Below are 23,232 nucleotides of genomic sequence, written 5' to 3'. Positions count from 1 at the left end.
CGAAAGAAGGAGGTTACCAAAAAGTTGGATAGACAGTTGAAACCATGCACAGTGGAGAAGATATGAATCTCCCGTATACATCCATGATAGTCTGTAAGGTATGCCATGACAGGGCGCCCTCACACATCGTACAGTCTGCATAAAACTAACATTTCAGCCTCTATTGAATGATGCACACTACAAAACTCATCCTCAGCCCACTGACTACCCAACAATCAAAATAGTCGAAAACACTTCATTCTATATTTGTTGTCAGTCCAGAACAAAAGAAGCAGTGCAGATAACATTTTGACAGACATTTTGAGATGAAAACTGTATGAAAATACATCACCCTGATGTTCTATATTGAAGTATAGGGATGCTTTTGACACAACTTTCCACCAATATTGCTTTTAAATTGTAATTTTGTTTTTATCAAAGTCCATTCAAGAAAATAGGGTTCATTTGTTTGTTCTTTGGTATCTTCATCATGATTAAAATTTGTGTTTCTACCCAAAAATCACCTTGATTTTACTGTCAATAGTATACAACTTAGGCTTTGAGAAAAGTTGTGAGTGCTTGTAATATTTGTAGATCTACTATGACAAACATTTTTTTTTTGATTTTCAATGTGTAAAATTTTGCCATTTCAGTTGTAAAACAATTGTCTTTACTAGAACCATTAATGTTGTATGTACAAGAGTTACTACTTTGTATATATAGTTACATATAGGATGGTTACACAGAATCATTTTATGAAATGACTCCTCAGAACCCAGTGAAGTTTACAAAAATGTCTTTATTTCTGTGGAGTGATGTATATTGAAACACAACAGGGATTCTGACAGTATATTGACTTTAATACAAGGCTGTAATCCTTCACCAATCTTTGTAAAGTGTGATAAGCTTATCTATGTTATTGTGAATCTATAACGAAATACAATTCACAGACATTACAAGTAACTTGCAATGCAATTTAGTGAAAGCTTGCAGACTATTTCTATCATATTTTGGATTGAATAAATATTTTTGTTTGATGTATAAAAATAACTACAAAATCCCAATGTGTATTCATTCGATCTACTGTTGAAAGATCTGACATGTAAGAGCCTCTTGTTTCATGCGTTATTGATATTTACTAGATTCAATTCATCTTTTATAAACGCATGCTTACGATCACGTTTTAAATTTTCTTATTCAATCACATTCTGTAATCAGAAAGAATGGCATTGTGGACAGGTAAACAGTAGTAACCACAATGTAATGGAAATTGTAGGCGTGTCAATTTTACTGTTCCAATCTTGTTTGCTATGCTATGTTGTTTTTGTTTGTTTGTTTTTTAATGTTTCTTTCTAGTTTCTTTCAAAGTGATAGTTTGATATGGCAATTGTTATGTGTATATGCACTTACATGTATGTTTGTTAGTCTCTAGGGATACAAGCTGGTGGCTTTACTATTTCTTGATCCCTTTTTGCCATGTTTATTCTGTATATGTATGTATTTTAATTTTTTAATTTTATTATATTGGTGAATAAACATTTTTATTATTATTAATGTATAGTTGTTTGTATCACTAGAAAGGGGTTTATTGTATAAGACTATAAACATGGCCATCTTTCCATAGAGGTCAACAGAATGAGCTGTTAGGGTTGAATTGTAGTGATGGGAAATAAACGTACAATGAAACAAAGTTCAACTCATTTATGACATTTTCAGTAACACTGTCTAATTTCATGGAATCAGATACATTGATTATTAAGGGTCTACATTTTTACAAGTCAAAGCATGTTTTTCCACTAACACGGTGAATACAAAAACCTCCTTGCAACTCTTGGTGATGTGTCTTGAACAGTGCTGTAAAGAGAACTATAGTTGTATAAGATTTGGGTCCAATGAACACTGCAATGTGTACCTATTACTAGTGGCAGAGTGTGTCACAACAAATGAAGTGTTTTGTAAATAGTCATTCTGAAAAATCCAAGTTTCAATAATATTCATGATTTTATTAATACCCGGATCATTCCAACCCTCTTATCTATATCATAATTAATATTTCCATATTTTAAAAGTCAATTATGAAAATATATAGACAATACAATTGAAAGAAATTATGACAAAGAACAAAACACAAAAGTCTTTGTAGTTGCAGTGTCTTTAGGATACTGATATATTATGTTTTAGAAACAAATACAGGCTAGAGTTGATAACTTAAAAGTTAAAATAACGAAGTCACTTTAAAAAATATAACATAGCCCAGGTGGAGGGTCTATGCTTAAGAGGACTTACATGAGATTTTTAAAATTATTGGTACAAGTATCAGTTCAAATTAATACTTGGCTAGCACCAAGGAAAAAAACACTTTCTTTAGCCTGCACTGTATACAACAGATGCATTTTAAAAGATGGTATTTTCAACTACATGGATGTTATTTTGCTGTTTCTGTCTTCCGTATCAGTTGCTGTATGGAAGCAAAATTAGACACTTTTCATTAACTTTATTTTTACTTTATTCACAAGGCATACAATGATTTTAGAGGATAACCCTCACCTTGTAAAAGGAACCATAAAAACTGAAAAATTACTTCGGTAATTGAGGCTTCGGTATACTTAGATAGACACAAACTAAATCTATTGTTATTCAATGTAGTAGATTACACAAGTGGGTGATAGCAGTTCCTCTGTTGTGTATTAAAGTCTAATCACCCTGTGATCAAAATAGTGTAAACATTGGAAGTCCAAAAAAAGTACAGGAACTAGCTTTCACAGAGCCACCCATACTGAGACTATAATTGGACCAATGCCCATCCAATACCTTATCACCATTGCATCAACAGGTTGTGATGAGTTTTAGTTTGTGTCTATCTTAGTAAACCAAAGTTATATCATTGTTTCCAATTTACCAAAAGTAATTATATTGTACTGTCCCATATCTCTTGTATTTTTCTTCTACATATAGTTTGGGGAATTATATCTTGTCTATATAAAGGAGTCTTTATACATCAAAAACAGGCTGGCAAGATTTGAAATTAGATACAGTATACTGTATTGTAATGCACTCATGGCAAAATAAACCCTGTCAAACACTTTGGCAGAAACTTTGTAGCTTACTGTAATATACTTTAATAGTCAGAGTATAAACAGTAGGGCTATATACTTTCAGGTGTCAATGAGACAATGTCAATTAAAATGGAATAAATTCTATTTTATTAATGTTTTTCCTTTTCTGTTGACGATATATGTACGCTTTCTTACCTGAAAAATAATATTGCTGATTCAAAGAGTTTAAAAATGGAAGAAACTAAAACAATGTTGTACAATAGGAAGAGTTTAAGTATATAACGATAAAATAAGGTGATTAAAAATGTTCAGCTTGGTAGATCAAATGACTTCCATAGGTTATAAACACATACAAGTAGTTCAAAATGTATGGCATTGAGCTTTTGGTTGACAGTCCTCATCAGAATGACCAATTCCATAGTTACAACTGACCACTAGGTGGCGGTATGATCAGCCAATTGTAGATGTGACAAAACTCTGAACTGCTCATGCGTTATAACCTATGTGAATCAGTAAATATAGTGTTAGACATTATAACTAAGAAAATCAATGATAGATTTGTCTTTTTCAGATAAATGGGTTGCTCTGAACTTGATACACTTGGGAAGACTTGTGAAGAAACTGCCCTGTATGTTGGACAACATAAACAGAATATTAGTACTTATAACACAACCCTGTAATATGACCCCCTATAAGTATTTAAAAAGATTAAAATAAAGTCCTTCAGAAGATAAAAGAAACAGTTTCTTTAGGAACTCTTGTAATGCTTGAGTGTCCTAGCAGAGGGATCATCTGTTTGACTCCATTTTGGCATCCAAATGTATTTGATGAAATTTTCTGCCTGTCCTGGGAAGTGCTTCTCAAAGGTTTTCCTATAGAAGTAGCCTTCCTTTGTCTTTGGTGGGTTGAAGGGAAACTTTTTGGGAGCATCCTCAAGTAACTCATCGTTTACCTACGGGGGGAAAAGTGAAGAAGATCTGAGATTTAGCTCATTGCAGATTACGGTTTGTGAAGCCATCCAAGCTCTTAAACATAATCATATCAATTTGTATGAAATGCTTTTCCAAATTGTGCCAAAAGTGATTTACAGTTATTACCCCTCATACACACCTAATAACACCACAATGGCTGTTTGTACGCCCTCAACTTCCACAGAGAGAGAATAAAATCCATTGCACTGCTGTAAGCACATAGGATCAAAGCATTCACAGTGTAACCTCTGTCCTACCAGGTCCTCAATTTCACAGCTGGGTTGACTGGTTCAAATCTTGCCAAAGGAATAGCCATTCAAAAACAAATACCAGCAGTAACGCTCAAACTGGTGACTTCCAGGCAAGCCACTCCCATCTAATCAATCGCCCTGACTTCATAAAAGGTTTTTGAATGACATATTTATAGAATTTTTAGTTCTTACAAACAAAAGTGTCATTTATCTACACTAGTAGGGGTTTCAAGGATGATGTGACACTATTGACTTTGGATTAAAAAATGCAATTGTTTTGTTTGGGATGTATCAGTTTAGTCTAATCTAGTTCCTGATGACCGTGTTCCAATTTACACTAAGTTATCTTCACACATTACTCACAATAATGTGTAGAGATAACGTAGTGTACATCGGAACACGGCCGTCAGGAACTAGACTAGTGTAGTCCTGGTTTTGTTAACAGATGATAGCATATCATTAAAAGACCCCTTAGGTAGATTAAAAGTCCCAAGTGAGTACCATTACAGTCCTGTAATATTTCACATCAAGCTTTCTCATTAGACAACACCTTATCAGTAAAAGCCCCCTTAGGTAGATTCAAAATCTTACCTGAGTAGCAATATAGTCCTGCAATACTTCAAACCAGGCTTTCTTATCAGACGACACGCCATCACTAAAAGCCTCCTTAGGTCTCCATAAAACTTCTTTTGGAATTAAATCAAGACCATCAAAAGCAGAGCGTAGCAAATATTTCTCAACACCTTTTTGTGGTTGTCTGTCTTTTGGTGGTAAGGATAGGTAGTATGCAGAGTAGAGATGATCCAGCATAGGTACACGCAGTTCCAGTCTGTGGGTAAAAGATAAGTAGCCTGTAAGAACTAATGTTTGTCACAGTTCAAAATTTATCAAAATTTTACCAAAATGTGAAAAGTTTGATTTAATATATATAATGTTTCTACCGAGATAAGAGAGTTGATAAACAACTTTTCAGTTGTGAGGCTATGGGTGAAAAATTTGTAAAAAAAAAGCCATACTACATTTGATATCACATTTACTATATGCCTTGACATGCTTTGTATTTGTCAAGACAGAGAGGTGGTAAATATGATGTCATCACCAGAGGTTTTCCCCATAAACCCTTGCAGGAAATTCCCAAAATGGCTGAACACATGACAATATCAAAGTAAACAGAGAGTCAGTATCAATGTATTACATACTATCTGACTGACAGATGTCATATTTTGATACAGTCCAAATTAAGATGAAAAAAGAGGAAAGTAATAACAAATACCAAGTAACAAACCAGGAGCTGGATGGATTCAGTACCATCAAATCCAAGTGGAAATAAGTAATAATCAACTTACCCAGCTGCTGCGGTAGTTCTGTCGGCCCTCAAATTATCGTACATATAAAGATCTTTCAGCAGTCTTCTACTCTCAATGTCAGCCTCTTCTGCTGAAGGTGCTTTATGGAAATAAATATACCCCTGACACAATTCATCGGCTCCTTCCCCAGAAAAGATGACCACACTGTCTGTCATCTTCTGGATGTACTTGGATATCAAATACATACCTAGCAACGAAAAACAAAGACAAGAAAATGTGATCATCCTTCATCAACACAACTAAGTCTCTCTGTGGTTCCAGCAATGTGGTATTATATGTGTCTTAGTGTGTTTGAGATAAAAAAAAAAGATTGCCAAGTATTCTATAGTTCACGATTGTTTGGAGAAGGTTTGTTCTGTGAGGCTGAAATTACGTATGCATTATCAAGGGTTAATAATCAAAGCGATTTGAGGTCTACTGTACTTATGGGATGGGCACAATTCGTTAATATTCTCACTCACCAACAGATGCTCTAACCGTTGTGATGTCGTACGTTTCAAGACTATAGATAACATCTTCCAAGGCTGCAATACCTTCTTCTTCTGTAAAGATTATCTCATGATGTTCTGTACTTAAAGCATTTGCCACCTACATCACAAAAATGGAATTGCTTTGTAAATAGAGAACATTTGTTGAATAAATAAGAATGGAGAAATATATTTTCTAAATGTCCTGTAAGTAGCGTGGTAGCTAGGTAATACATGTAAATGAATATGTATAGTTATGTTTGATCTAATAAGTAATATTAAAGAAATCATGTAAACTGGGACAAGAACAAACATTTATATGTACCACATTTCAGACAATGCTATATGCCATTGTAGAAAAGGATTTTTTTCTTTCATCACAATCCAAACCACAATGACACCCCCCCCACCCACCTCCAAAGCCCGAGTGGGCTACTAACTGCAAATTACAGTAGCCCCATAACAAGAATTGGTAGCCCTGCAATCTAATACTAGTCTATGTTTTGACAATGTAATTGTTGAATGTTTTTTGGGTGCCACATATTCTAGAATGAAGGAAACCTTTCAAAATCTCAACATAATATTAACATGGCTGAGCTACAGGGTAACAGAAGATTTAGTCAGTAAGATATAATGTGTATGGCATGCCACACCTATCAGCAAGTGAAAGGGTACCCCATCACGATGTGCCTTACAGATTACAGAAGATTCCACATTTGAAAATAATTATTCAAGGGTATTATTTTGATGACTAATAATACTAAGAATTACAAATTTCTGACTTGGTACTCATTTTTAGAACAAAACAATGATATCTTAGTTTCTACTAATATTTACCTTTCTTGCAGCTTTGATATCAGGACTTCCTTCCATACCGATAGAGAATGTCTGAATTGGGTATGTGATACCTTCTTCTTTTGCAGTTGTACAAAGTAAACCACAAATCAAACTGGAATCTAGACCACCTGTCATGAAAATATATTTAATGCCAAAATTAAATACCTGAGAATTATATTGATGAAAATGAAGGAATGTTCTGTAAAACATGCCATCTTTAAAGGAGAATGCCACTCTTGGAAATAAAAGGAATTTTTAGAAACTTTGGATTCTGAAAAGTGACTTAAGTTATATTACTTCAAGGGCGTCAGCAGAAATGCATATGAAATAGATAAATAATGAATATTCATGACTCCTAAGTGCTTATTACTGTCAGCGAAAAAGCAATGAATATTCATTTTTCACCTATTTTCCACTGACTCCCATGAGGCAATGTGTCACACGGCAAAAATTCCCAAATGAGGCATAAGTTCAAATTGGTAGAAAAGAACATTTCTTTCTGTACATCCCAGTGGAGAAACAAGCTTGTTTTGATTCACACTCAAGTTGATACAAAGGAGTTCATGGCCAAACCAATTTGTGTTCCAAATCACTGATGACTGAGATTACATCAACATAATAACACTTTGATTACCTGAGAGAAGACAACCTATCCTACGATGTGCCATCAATCGTTTCCTAACAGCCTCTTTGAGGAGAACACGGATGTTTTCCTTTTGGTCTTCACCTACAACACAATATAGCTATGTTAGTCTTTATGTAGTCATAATGTACATGCATCATTCCTCCAGGTTCCCACTATGGTGTGATTCATTATACAGAACCAGTACTTTCATACCAGTAGTAAGTACATTTCATCAGGTTTGGAAGTTCAATTCATTTATGAACAAGAATAATATGACCGTAGATAACTTTATGGAATTTGTTTTTAAGTTGATATAATATTTTTATAACTTATCACTAAGTTTGTGGAAAAATTTCTGAAAATTTTTTTTTTGAAAACACACCACATAAATTATGCTTATTCAAGCGTAACTTACTACACAAGATTTCACCTGTTATGAGATAACATTCTGTCCTCAGTATCAAATACAGATATTCCCTAAAATTGTTATTTATGGAGCAACTTTGTTCAATGGAACTACAACAACGGCAACTGAACTATCAACTAACTAACACAGACACAAACTAAAACTGCAGTATGTTGATATAAACTATCTATGGCTGTTCAAGTGATGTAACTACACTCACAGTAGGGTGGTATTTCTGAGAGCAACTTTTCACCCAAGTGGCCACAAATTCAACATCATTCAGTGGTTACACTATCTTGATGACAGGGTGATTATACCTGCATTACCAAGGCACACTTATCATCACTTTATCACCCAATATCACCATTGTCATCCACTTGTGTAATCTGCCACATACAACACAAATGTAATTATAGTTTGTGTCTATGTTAGCTAGCTGATAGTTAACTTGCTGTCATCACATGATGTCAAATAATAACAAATACTTACTGCTTGGTTTGACATTGCCTTCAAGCTCAGACCATTTAGGGATATCCCCAACAGCATTGAATTGTACTCTTTCTATAAATGACACTTTACCACTCATTTTAAGATCATAAGCTTCGTAGTGACCAGGTGGAAATGGAATAACATCAATGTCATGATCATTATCACCGTGTGCCAAACCCATCAAACCTGGAGAGACGAATACATCACAAATAAATTTACTACAAATGTGTAACCTATACAACCTGTAGAAGATTACAACACCAACAAACAGAATGTCAAATGTTGTTCCATTGAAGGAAAAGTCCACAGACATTTCTGCCTTTAGTACTGTACTATACTTGTACTGATTACTGCTATCGACATATACACAGTTTTAGGTCATAAAATAGCACCTTGGTAATGTACGCAAGTTTGATATTTTGTAAAAAAAGCCCTACTATGCTTGACACTTCACTGTTCACCAATTTTTGGGATTTCCTGCAAGGGTTTATGGGAAAACCTCTGATGAAAACATCACATTTACCATGATATATCTCTTTGATACTTTGTATTTTTTCAATCAGAAGATTACATTTGGAGCAGTAATCAATACGTGGATAACCCCCCCCCCCCCCCCCCCACACACACACACATATTCTGTTTGCCCTAGTCACATAGTTTATTTACCTTTGGCTTCTGAAGACACAGCGAGAAAACCATCATCCTTTAGTAATCTGAACATTGGTCTAACACCATACAAATCTCTACCCAAGAATACCTAGAAATACAACAAAATAAACATAAGGCTATAAACATTGCACAAATCTCTGCCCAAGAAAACCTAGAAATTGTCTGGTTCTGTCATTTGTTCTCACAAATATCATACAACCAGGGATCAAATATATTCTCGTCTAGTTTTTTTGTATACTGTACACATATTCACCCATTCACACGTACAAACAACGATGCTCTTACTGACCCCACATATACGCCATCACATACATACACACATACACACATACATACATACATACATACATACATACATACATACATACATACACACATACATACATACATACATACAAACACATACATACATACATACGTATGTACATACATACACACACATACATACATACATACATACATACATACATACATACATGCATACAAATATATATACATACATACATACATACATACATACATACATACATACATACATGCATACAAATATATATACATACATATATGCATACACACACCAAATATTTTGCAATGATAAAACTCTATAATGCAGACAACTATATCTGAAGACATAGACACTGTCAGTTCCTAACATAATACACCATTGGTGATGTCCTTACCTTTCTATTGGCAGTGTCAAGCAAAATGAAAGCATAAACGCCATCCAATAATTTTGTAGCAGCCTCAATACCCAGATTAGCATATAAATGAATGATTGCTTCACCATCACAGTCTGTTTGGTAGTCAAAATCATATTGATTTTGGACCTGTGGATTGAAGTGCATGATAGCACAATTATAGTTATGTACAAATTTAAAGTCTTCAACTTCATGGTCCTAGGATTATTTTTTTAATCTCACATCTCACATTTTAGACTCCTGAAGTGTTTAACACTATTATAGGTAACAAATAACAGTTATTTATATGAAAATGTTGAAACTCAATGCAATCCACTGCCATGTTTCACTGAGAGAATGTCAAAATTCTAAAGATAGACATCCTTGTTATACGTAGTAGATTACACATGTGGGTGAAAGCGGTGGTGCCTTATAACACTGAATGAAGTTGAACATACAGCCACTTGAAGAAAACTCACTATTAGAGGCACTACCCTACTATGAGTACATACATTAACATATGCTCATAACCTATATCAACATTCTGAAAATATAGTTTTAGTTTGTATCCATCTTAGTTTGCTGACGTCTTGGTTTCCATAGCAACATTTAAAGGAATGATAGTAAAATTTTGTTAAAACTTACCTTCCTATAATTGTAAATTTCCCCATTGTAACATAACCATATATGTGGATGTGATTTGACTCTCATAGGTTGCATTCCATTTAAATCATCTACGATGGCTAAACGATGAAATCCGAAACAACAGTTTTTAAAATGGTTGACATTCTCGATGCGAAAGGCGTCAGGTCCTCGATGTTGGATAGTCAGTGCACTTGCACACTGTTTGGACACGTTTTCATCACTACCAAATATGGCCCATATACCACACATCTTGAATGCTGAAATCATAGAATGAAGTAACAACTGTTGAACATACAGACAGAGAGTTGTAAAGATTCAATACTGAATGATAAGCAATGACTCAGTAGCCTGTTTACATCGCGATCTGTGTTAATGCTTCGCTGTCTCACAAACCGCTAGTAATGCTAGTGATGGTAAACGGTAACTTTAGCAATGCCCCCAATGGCAGTTATCAGCATGCATGTATGTAAATATTTCCAATATATGTAAATTATGTCATTCTTGTACTCATCTCAATGAGGTCACATTTACATATTGACTTCATTTAAGTATGGTCAAATTCGGCTGATGTACGTTACCACTCCCCATTGTGACCAATCAGTTTGAGTGCATTTTTAAAACCAATCAGTTTGAGTATATGATTTTTCAAGCACCATTAATCATTTGTCAATCACTAGCAATACAATTGGTTTGTAAGAGAGTGAAGCAAAAACATAGATCATGATGTAAACACTCTATGCTGACTGATAAAAGTAAATGTAATACACAAGGTGAGTGAACTGATCATCAATGCTACAGATGAAATATACGGGAGAAATTTTACTTTGAAACGTTATTAGTGCTTTACAAAATATTATGAATACAACAAAAACTCCATATGTTAGCTGTTAATCATTGAGAAAGCTGAGAACTAAAAAAGCACATGTACTATATACTAATGGTATGCAACATACCATATGTTTCACTATCATGGGACAATATTCTTGCAAGCCAGAGCTCATATTTCTGCTGACGCAACAAATTATGAAATGTAATATACATGTACCTCTTCACAGTAATGAAATATATACTGCTTCACCAGTATATTTCATATGGGGCGATAATGAGGCCTGTGGTTTACAATGTTGTGGGATGAGGAAACTTTCATCGGAATGCATCCACACTGGGTAAAGCTAGGATGTAACTGGCAGTCATACCAGCTATCAACTTTAACTTTTTGCCACTACTATGCATGGCCATCCCCACTTACCTATCTATTCATTAGTTTTGCCAATATGTTTTGGCTTTAAACAAACATACAGCTGACACTGTGATACTCTATCTGTGGTTAAAAATAATATAGTACTCATTGCATTCTGCTGGTAATAGTAATTTATCATTTTATTACTAAGAGTGATTGGTACTTGACCCAGTTCTGCCTCTGTTTCAGCTGATGCAATACTGACCTACTTTCTAGGACAGTCCTTTACTCTACACAGGCTAGTGTCAATCATACTTGAAATTACATATGTTAAAATACATCTTTCAATTTTTTAAATCATCCACACATATATTACATGATGAATTTCCCCTATACTCTGATACACTATGTAACTTTAACATTTTTCTCTCCAACACTGTCTGTGGATACTTGCTTTCTGCTAAGTGCTAACCAGTGAAAGTTAGATACTTTTTTGACATTGCTAGGAAACATCTAGCACAAAGTACGAGAATGATTATTTATGCAACATGGAAGATCAGCTGATGCAATACTGACTTTAGATTCTAGGTCAGTTATTTGCTCCACAGTTGCACTTAGTTCATGGTTACAAATGAAATTTTCGACACAGTCAAAAAAAAATTTGGAAGTGAATGTGAAATTTTTGTTCATTTTTTCATCAGGGGCTAAATAATCTGGACTTCTACTTATCTTTTTTTCTCTGTACTTTAGAGATAACCATGACAACCAAGGTTATATTTTTGTGTGATGAGAATTTGGAAGTAAAAAAACAGCTGCAAGATGGCATTGGTACTTATACTTGAATAATAAGTATCTTATCATAGGATGTACTTATACTGATAATGTATCTAAAATACATGGAAGTCACTCAGATTAAATACAGCGATCAGAAGAGTTTGATAAACGATAGTTTGGATACCAATAACAAAACAGGCCTTTCGTTTCAAACAACTTAAAACCTATTGTAAATATTCTAGTCATACAAGTGTACTGGTCTAACTTCTAGAAGTAAACAAGTTCTTGTTGATGTAAAAGGTGAAGAAGTAAACAGTTTGAAGACAATTGAGTTGACTGACCTAGGCCCCCTGGTTATCTGATGACCTCACATGTAAGGTCAGTTTCTGTCAATGTTTTTCAAACAAATTGCAAGGAAATTGAACACAAAGTATGACGCACAATTATTGCATCATTTGTATCTGACAAAGTCCATGTGTGGTAGTCAGCTGTGTCATCCAGTTAAACGGTGCAAATATTATGCAGTTTTGATGTTAAAAGTTACTATAGTAACATTTATTTTGGCACATGAAATCTTTGACGGAATGGCAATCTAGGACATGCCAGGCACAGTTGAATTTTGATGACGATACAACGAAAAGTAGACTGTACACATAATCATTCACAACAGCTGAATAAGACAAATAAGACAACTTGTAAAGTATAATGTTAGTGGGACTTATGTTCATAGAAAAAGCTTTTGTGCATATTCACTGATTCAGCTAAAATAAATGTAGAGCTGAAATAGATACTACAATATACAATGAGTCTGGGGGTATATCTTGTTGATATAGGTGAATTATTACAAATGGTAATCTGAAGTAAGATGGGTAGGAAAATTTTACAAAAATAAAGTTTTAGCTTTAGACAGAGTGTATGGCAGAAAAACTAGCAGCTTTTCAAAACTCTGACTTACACACACTAGACAGTGGAGTGGTTATAATTTATGGCATGTCTTCCAGTGAAGTGGTCTGTTTCTAACACATGGTATATTCAAATTTCCATTCAATCTCTCAATCTCATACAAACAGGCTACCTAAGGCAATTATTGAATGACCATACTGTTACCACATGGGAACATGTGAGCAAACAGTCAACAACCGTGTATTTTATTGATGACCGTAACACCTGTTGGTATTATGTTATCATAATATACAAACATTACAACATATCTTAATTTCCATAATTGATTACATAATAAAATTTAGAAATATTAAAAACAAAAAATTACCATTTGTGCATTACTTTATCAAAAATTTTGTATTGTACAGCTAAGCACCATAATTTACTCACTCACTTGAAAAGTACTATTTTCCTATTATTATCATTATTAATATTATTTACTCATTCAAATGATATTAAAATGTAAATGACAATAAAAAAAATACCATACCATGACATTGCAGACCAAGTTCTATTTGCAGAATCAACTTATATTTCAATTAGAAATATTATTTTAAAGTTATTTGGTAATTATTATTGGCCACCTAGATATGTGAGAAATGGTGTATGCAAATTAAATGGGATGTTGTCAAGTACACGTTCTTGTACTACACGAGATAACGTGTTATGACGTGACTGTGTTTATTATGATGTACTCAACTTCCGTGTATGGATGTCTAATAACATGTGAAACATGAGTAATGCATGCGAAAAACTGATATCAAAATCATGTTTACCGCACCAAACTAGTTTTGTAATGAGAAGATCCCATGTCAAGACTTTCCAGATGGAGCCATGCCTCGCGATTATCAAGTTATGAAAGTGATTCGAATCTGAATCTACGTTTCGAGAAATCTGTTGCTCTTACCGTTATCCGATCTCTTGTTGGATGATTTATACAAAAACTATCTTTTCTTCTCCTGCAGGTTTGAAGGTGTGTCAACTTCTCGCTCTTTTCGTGAAGCACTGAAGGTGTGCGTACGCGTGGTTAAATGACTGTGGTATAGTGAATGTGTTGCATCAGACAAACAGTATGTACCGGCTTTCATGGCTTCGTGACCTCCATTTATATTATGCAAAACAGCCGTGGTCGTTGTTAGCCAATCAAGCGAAGACTAGCACGTGAAGTGTGAAATTATCGCATGGCTATTGGCCAATGCTTTGACCTGCAATTAGCGGGAAATTAACATGTGGTGGCATGTCAGAGTCCAAGTTACACCCTCTGTACAAATAACGAATGAGAGAGTGAAACTATTTTTTCCATGCGAACATAACACGAATCCATATAAATAAAAAGAGCAAGGTTGGAATGAGCACGTAACGTATTTGAACTAAACCATTTTATTTGTGAGTTGTTTAGTTACCATAGAAACTTCGAAAGAAAAGAACTTTTCTTTTGTTCCTTGTGACCAAAGAATAGAATAGAATAGAATTGAATAGAATAAAATAGAAATAGAATAGAATAGAATAGAATAGAATAGAATAGAATAGAATAGAATAGAATAGAATAGAATAGAATAGAATAGAATAGAATAGAATCTTTACTGTATCTGTTAAGAAAACTACACTTCTTCATTGGAATTTCTGCATTACATGTAAGTGTTTGGTGCTAAAAGCAAACTAGTAGTAAATATATATTCTAGAAAACTAGACTTGTAATAGTTAACAAAATGACAAAATAAGATGATACGAAAGTGTAAACTTTAGGTTAGATAAAATGTAATGTATATCTTTTACATGTAACTGCTTCCCATATAACTCTGTAGAATGTCTTTCCTTTTGATAAGTGCTGATTTTATTTTTATGAAAGTTGTCAGTATTTTCTACGGCGAACCCTGCTTACAACTTGTTTATTCACATTTTGTCCACACTCAACGTCTGGATGAATGAATGAATGAATGAATGAATGAATGAATGAATGAATGAATGAATGAATGAATGAGTGAGTGAGTGAGTGAGTGAGTGAGTGAGTGAGTGAGTGAGTGAATGAGTGAGTGAGTGAGTGAGTGAGTGAGTGAGTGAGTGAGTGAGTGAGTGAGTGAGTGAGTGAGTGAGTGAGTGAGTGAGTGAATGAATGAATGAATGAATGAATGAATGAATGAATGAATGAATGAAGATATAGAACTTTTGTTTTTTACACATGTAATCCCCTCTCTCAGCCAGAGTGGGTGTATTTGTTTGTACACGGAAAACTGCAAGTTAGGTAAAACAGAACTAATGGTGGGGAATAACTTTGAACTAAGTACTGCACCATGTAATCATGGTAATAGTTGTCAGTGTACGGAACTCGCACTGCACTGGAGGCGACTAAAAATTCTTGACTTTAGTTTCAAGCAGGGACGTATGTTTCAAGGTCGCCTGTAGATGGCGCAGTGCTAGTGAATTATTGGATAATCAAAATGGCTGCGTACATGAGCTTTCCAAACAAAACCGAAAGTTGTGCAATTTCTTCGGCATGTCTCCATTTTTAAGCTTTTTTGAGGAATTTAGCTTCAAGAATTTATCTGAATATGTTGGAGGGACTGTTTGGCGAGGACGCAGAGTTCCTTGCTGCTGAGACAGCAATGAATGAGGGATCCGGTGACAAACTTCCGGCTCCCCCTGCTCGTCGTCCTGCATGTGGTCTTAGCGGTATAAAGAATCAAGGGGCTACGTGCTATCTAAACTCGTTACTACAGACGTTGCTGTACACTCCAGAGTTTCGAGGTAAGTACTTTCACGTGACCCAGACTGGAACCAACACCGTGGTTAACGAGACATTGGAACAGATGAGCGGTGTCGCTAAGGAACAGTTTAATAGCTAGTCATCATCATGCATGCATCGCGTCGACATCAACAACAACAACAACAACAATAACAACAACAAACTTTGCATATTACAGTATTTTGTCCGTGATTTTGTCTGGTAGTACAATGTGTCAGCACTATCTGTAACTGAAGTTTCAATTTTATCGATCAGACGTCCAACAATGTATTCACTGAAAATCGATAAAATACCAATGATTAGACATTGTATGTCAAATATATTACATCTGTGAGCAGTAACTAATATTTAAAAATAATTTAATTATTATCATTATTAATGTTGAAATCGTGACTCATCAGATTGGGGGCGCTAATTTTGGGTGCGGACCTAAAAATCAATTTGATTGGATATATGGCTACACAAATGTGTTTTCTCACAGGGGATTCGATATTGTTCATGTGTACAGTATTATGATTTAGTCATTGTATCTGACAACAGAGTTTGACAAAACATCCAGATGCAATATTAAGTGTTTTTGTTCATATATTTATATATTTATTTGTTTATTTATCCTTCCATCATGTATTGTGCCACTTTTTGTCTACATCTACACTGTATTTAAATAATGATTGACATTGACATTTAAAACTAATTTATAAATTTGACCCGGCCCTCTCTACTAAATGAATAAGGAAGCATACTATACACTTATTGACTAGTCTACACTGGTCAATCTTGACAAAGAACTCTCAATATGATCTTCAAATTGAAAAACCAATGGATAGTTGCAGACGATCTCAACAATGCAGAGAAAAATGACTACCCAACGGTTTAGTATTCGAACATAAAATTAATAAACCAGCAATGATACTAAGTTCAACATTGTACAGAGCTAGTGTATATGCCACTATTTATATTTCAAACTATTTTTGTGACATTTCATAACTGACTTTCACATTTCACAATAGTCCTTAAAATTATGGCAGCAGAAAGGAGACAGACCAATTATGCTACAAAATTAATAGTCTTTGTTCATTTCATATCATTGTATTAAGCTGTATATATGTATCTTTGTACAGATGAAAAACATGTACAAATTATTTGTCATATTGAATTATCAGTTTTCTACTGTATACTTATCATTTGCATTTGATTTTCTGATAGGATAGAATCTTTATTTCCAGATTATTTTCAGATTTTGAAAGTCCAGTGTAAAGTCCACTAATAACAAATCACAAATGTGAGAGCTTGGGATTGAAACCTTGGTTTTTTGATTTCATGAAATCTGTTGACTAGTTATGTTGTAAGGAGTAGGTGTCAATACTAATAGGGTCATTACTAAATAATTAGAGGGTTTTTTTTAGGGTAGGAAATGATGTCATAGATTGTCAGACAGACATTTGAGGTTTTGAACACTGATAAACTATGACAACTTAGAAACATTGAGTTTTAATAAAAAGACAAATAAATAAAAAACATTTGATATAATAAAGAAAGGAAACTTGTAACCATCTAATTTGTTTCTCTTCAGCTGAATTAGAACCACTGCTTGTTTTAATCAAACAAGGAGAGCCTATGTAGATGATATTAATTGTGAAATCAAAATTAACTACATAGTTGAATTTAATGAACATTGAAACTGTACACAGACAAGTCAGTTGAGATTGTCATGTTAATGCACAAAATTTACTGTTATAATAATGTAGTGACAAACAGTTTTTGATAAGATCAATTGTGCATGCATGCATGCATGCGTGCATGCGTGTGTGTGTGTGTGTGTGTGTGTGTGTGTGTGTGTGTGTGTGTGATGATCAATCAGTTATCAATCAAATTACACATGTATTTGTTGCATCAAAGTGTATATATAAGCATATTGGTGGTGTTTGTATTGCTGTGTTGTACCAAAAACATTATTGTATACCTGTATGCAAATAAGTATGCAAATGAATGGTTGATTGTTACTTGTACACAAAATAGTGTGATCATATCGGATGATTTTTTATGATATTACTGTTTTGGATAAACATGTCATAATGACAGAACCCGATGAGGTGTGAGTGCTGGTGTGGGTATTCAGAGGTATTTGCTCTCAAACTGTGTTTGCTGTATTTTCACTCGCTATGCTATTCCATTGAAAGTACAACCACAGAGAACACCTCAAGCACACTGAGTATGCCATACTAACAATCACGCTGCTTGGGGTTCTGTCATATAGCCTGTTTACTGTGCTGTCAAGATACATTGTTAGCTGGTCGTACCCCCTAGGTACAGAAAACGGTTTATCTCAACAGTGCAGTACAATTGTTATGGTGCTAATATATGTTCCTATAAAATCACACACAAAAGAATATCAAGTGTTGAAAGGAAAATACAAGAATGCTATAATACAAAATGTCATTTGGACACGTTTATGTATTTCTTATGTATTTTTTTTTAATTTTTGCTTTCTGCCCAGAGTCACTGTTTCAACTTGGTCCAGGAGATTTAGGAGAATTGAAAGATAAAGATAGTCCAGAGGCTAAGGTTTGTTTCTAATTTAGAAATGTGTAGAAATTACTAAAATGTGTGTGTTGTGTGTGTGTGTAGAAATTACTAAAATATGTGTTGTGTGTGTTGTGTTGTGTGTGTGTGTATAGAAATTACTAAAATATGTGTTGTGTGTGTTGTGTTGTGTGTGTGTGTATAGAAATTACTAAAATATGTGTTGTGTGTGTGTGTAGAAATTACTAAAATGTGTGTTGTGTGTGTGTGTAGAAATTACTAAAATGTGTGTTGTGTGTGTGTACAAATTACTAAAACGTGTATTGTGTGTGTGTAGAAATTACTAAAGTGTGTGTTGTGTGTGTGTGTGTGTGTGTGTGTAGAAATTACTAAAATGTGTATTGTGTGTGTGTAGAAATTACTAAAATGTGTATTGTGTGTGTGTAGAAATTACTAAAATGTGTGTTGTGTGTATGTAGAAATTACTAAAATGTGTATTGTGTGTAGAAATACATGTAATTTGTATAAGTATAGATGTCACTTTGTTACTTTGTGTTTGCATGTATATCTTGTGTATGAATGTATGTATAGACCCTGGAGTAAAGTCCAACATATATGCCCCCACGAAGGTGGTTTTGTATTGTCTGGCCTTCCCAATGTTGTTTTAGTATAGTTTAACCTCCCCATGGTGACTTGGTATAGTCTAGCCCTCCCCATAGTGACTTGATATGGTCTAGCCTTCCCCACAGTATTTTGGTGTAGTCTAGCCTACCTTATCAATATCATGACTTGGTGTAGTCTAGCCCTCCTTATGGTGATTTTGTATAGTCTAGCCATCCCCATAGTGACTTGGTATAGTCTGATCCTCCCCATGGTGACTTGGTATAGTCTAACCATCCCCATAGTGACTTGGTATAGTCTAACCCTCCCCATAGTGACTTGGTATAGTCTAACCCTCCCATAGTGACTTGGTATAGTCTAGCCATCCCCATAGTGACTTTGTATAGTCTAACCCTCCCCATAGTGACTTTGTATAGTCTAACCCTCCCCATAGTGACTTTGTATAGTCTAACCCTCCCCATGGCAATCACCCATGATCCCCAAGGTGACTTGATATAGTCTAGTCAGCAACTTGGTATAGTCTAGTCATCCCCATGGCAACTTTGTATAATCTAGTCATTGCCATGGTGACTTGGTATAGTCTAAATGTCCCCATAGTGACTTGGTATAGTCTAGCTTTCCCCATATTGTGACTTTGATTGTATGGTGTAGCTTTATATGTGGTGTTGTATTGCCATGGTGATTCTGGTCAATTATCGGATGTAAGTTTGATAACTTGTGACATATTTATTATGTATTTAGAATGAATAGACGTATGATTAATGATTTATTGATTGTCAATTTGATTAATTTGTATGCTTTTGCCAAACACTTGCTACTTAATCAACATGTTGAGAGAAAAATGAAACCTTTTTCAGGAATCTCTATAAATTACATGTGTGCCTTTTTCCTGGATACATATACTATTAAAGGTATATTACAAAGTTTTGTCACAGTTAGAAAAAAAAAATTGTACGGTAGTTAATTTATCCAAGTCACATGGTCCTTCCTGTTGACCTTAGCTGACCTTAGAGTGATTACCATGTGAATAGTGTCTGCTTGTCTGTATTCAACTGACTGAAATTAATGCTGTGCTGGGATGTAATCTGATGTAACACCCACACTGTTACCCGTCTGACTGGACTCTCAAAGCACATTTTTTTTGCCACTGTGGTACAGATTTAGTGAAGTACTGACAAGAAGCATGAAGTATTTACCTGATATTGATGGTAGGATAAGTATGGAAGTTTCTCAGATTTCGAGTTTCAGTTTGACTGGTTTATGTGTTACTTATTTGTTGATAAAAAGTACCGGTATACTTCAAGTAATTGATCATGTGGTGATGGCCGTACTTCTCTTCCTGGATATAATGGTGTCATTACTTTTCAACATGGCCTCCCGCAATCAAATATTTCAAATGATCATTGAAATGTATAATTTTTCAGTATTCTACCAATACCCATTCCTGAAATCAAATCTACATAACAACCAGTTGTTGTCTATAAATTTATCGTTATGTATGTTTTGTAAGTCTAACATGATCAAGTAAGGGAAAATCTCACTCTTTCATTACTAATGTTAGTAGTGTGCGTGTTGATGGGTGCGCCTTTTTTTTGTAACTGACCATGCCGTGTTCTTAATGTCCATTTCATAAACTTGCATCCCATTTTTATCTTGATAGGTTCGTGTTATTCCTATTCAACTTCAGAGACTATTTTCCAGACTTCTTCTGTTGGATCAACAAAGTGCCAGCACAGCAGACCTGACGGATAGCTTTGGTTGGACAAATAATGAGGTGACATTTTGAAATTTTATTTGATTTTTTTTACGACCATGTCTGTGACAATAACAAGATTGTTTTTGATCATTTATGGCTGTTGTATCATAATTTATATAGTTTGTTGCAATTTATCTAAACTAAATGTTATTTTTGAGTTGAAGAAATTTTCTCTCGACATTATAGTAACATAATGTACAATTTGTTTAAATTTTATCGCATAGTCAGTGCTTTTTGGCAAAAAATATCATTCCGAAAGTTAGACTACATGCACAAATTTGCTTCAATCTTACCTTGTATATTGGAGTGAGTAAAGAGATTTTTTGGCAAAACAAGGTCTGAATTGTGATAAATACTTTTTATCAGCATTCTTGGTGAAATTTGGATTTTTTGATGTACGGCAGTTGTTGAATGTGTTGTAAATAGAGAGAGTTTTTTGACAGAAAAGCCTATCATTAGAAAAATGTACTACATGTAGTTGTATTGGGATAACAGTTATTATAATCGACAAAATTTGTGAAATTTGGATATTTAGAATGTTTGACAGTTGTTGAATGTGTTGTGCACTGCATATACTACTCCAGTCTAGGTAACATGTTGTACATTTTGATGAGATTGGAAGTAGACAGTTGTGATTGTTGTCTTCTCACCATTGCAGACATCATGTGACTCCCTGCATACACTTTGGTATTTTACAGGAGTTACAACAGCATGATGTGCAGGAATTGAATCGCATTTTATTCAGTGCAGTAGAGAGTTCTCTGGTTGGCACGGCGGGACAAGATCTGATCTCAAAACTTTACCATGGTGCTATCGTCAATCAGGTAATGGTTATACTTGTTATGGTCTGATCGTGCTCAGAGAAAATATAACCAAAAATATCATTTCTCTCATCAATCCCAGATTTTTTATCAAATTTATTAAAATAGTTCATGTTAACACTTTTCACTGCTAGATCAGTCTTCTGGGTCTGCCAACAATCACAGCACGTGTCGTACAACTGGTGCAAAGAGGATTATGGGTTTACAAGAGTGGGTAAACATTACAGCTTGTGATTCATACAAATAATATCCCCATGTTTCATTGAATGTGACTCGTACAGTTGAATCATAAAGAAAGAATGTCCCTAAATTCAATTCATCCCAAATGATGGACATGTTTCTATATTGCCTCATTTTTAAAAAAAAGACAGCTTGTTCTAACATACATGGTTGTTTGATATTAAAAGCAGTTTCAAAATCTGAAATCCATTTTAGTTGTGAATGAGCCACTCCAGACTTTCTGACTCCTATAAATGAATAACAAGGGTGTAACTGTCAGTATTTCATGATAAATAATGTACCATGTAATGTGACAGCTACAGGCACAGTATGCTTGATTTAACCGCCATCCTACCCATAGGGGCGATGATTAACATAGCACAGACCTCAAAAATACAAGTTTTAACTGTATGCTGTTACTTCATTCAAGAAAACTCCAACCAAATCTCAGTTTAACTCAAGAAAAAAAATCATGGTTACCATACAAATTTTTGAAATAGAGATATTAAGATTAACCTATTTATTTTAGAACCAAAAAAAAAAAAGCTCCTACCAAATACTGCGTTATGGTAACATGATGGAAAAGTATTGGTGATTTCTTTGAAATCAAGCGGTGAGCCACCGAATTGCCTTTGCTATTGGAAACTAGAAACAAGCTTTCATATAGCAAGATTTGGACATCGACAGTTTCCACTAGCTATGATTTAGAGAGATTTGAATAACTTTCATTTTTTAGCGAAATTGTTCCCCGAGGTGTATTAAACATTATTAAAGTGATAAATATCAAGTTGTCGTGATGTGCTGAAATAATCATAAATTATGATGAACTTCACCAAATTAAACATTAACAATCTGACCTATACCACACAGAGTTGTAGAATTTACCAGTATTAAAATCTCCTAATTCAGACTTGATTTTCACATCAAAAGAGTGCTAAACTTTTCTACGAGAAATATGTTGGCACAAATATGGAATGTAAGATTGTGGTCTGCTATACTTCAAGATAATTTGGAACGACACAGGGCACAACTGATGGCATATTGAAAGCTACACTGCAAATCAAGGGGTTCTGTAGCACAGTATGGTAGTGAGATGCTAAGGGTATTCTGGAACACCAGTGGCTAATGATACAAGCCAACTTTGTGTGTGTGTGTGTGTGGGGGGGGGGGGGGGATATCACTATCTGTACATGTACCTTCAATCCCAAGCTGAT

General features: G+C 34.5%; 2 protein-coding genes across 2 annotated transcripts in view; one reads left to right on the top strand and one right to left on the bottom strand.

Annotated features, from left to right (window-relative positions):
• Nucleotides 1-1,602: 1,602 nt before the first annotated feature.
• LOC144433501 (asparagine synthetase [glutamine-hydrolyzing]-like) lies at nt 1,603-14,383 on the bottom strand. Its single transcript, XM_078121805.1, has 11 exons — nt 14,243-14,383; nt 10,440-10,696; nt 9,798-9,944; nt 9,115-9,205; nt 8,449-8,634; nt 7,563-7,655; nt 6,929-7,056; nt 6,086-6,212; nt 5,604-5,811; nt 4,849-5,086; nt 1,603-3,987 (listed from the first exon to the last, which is right to left on the bottom strand). Exons 2-11 carry the CDS (start codon nt 10,686-10,688, stop codon nt 3,784-3,786), a joined length of 1,671 nt encoding a protein of 556 aa, XP_077977931.1. The 5' UTR covers nt 10,689-10,696; nt 14,243-14,383; the 3' UTR covers nt 1,603-3,783.
• A 1,501-nt stretch (nt 14,384-15,884) lies between these two features.
• LOC144434164 (ubiquitin carboxyl-terminal hydrolase 40-like) overlaps nt 15,885-23,232 on the top strand; it is a 40,236-nt gene continuing 32,888 nt past the window's right edge. The window contains exons 1-4 of the mRNA XM_078122619.1: nt 15,885-16,080; nt 18,576-18,643; nt 20,883-20,996; nt 21,677-21,802. Coding sequence (XP_077978745.1) covers nt 15,885-16,080; nt 18,576-18,643; nt 20,883-20,996; nt 21,677-21,802 — 504 coding nt within the window. The remainder of the gene's footprint in view (nt 16,081-18,575; nt 18,644-20,882; nt 20,997-21,676; nt 21,803-23,232) is intronic.

Source organism: Glandiceps talaboti, chromosome 4 (genome assembly GCF_964340395.1).
Source record: "Glandiceps talaboti chromosome 4, keGlaTala1.1, whole genome shotgun sequence".
NCBI lineage: Eukaryota > Metazoa > Hemichordata > Enteropneusta > Spengelidae > Glandiceps > Glandiceps talaboti.
The sequence above is the reverse complement of the archived record's forward strand: the minus strand, read 5'-3'. Positions and strand labels throughout refer to the sequence as shown.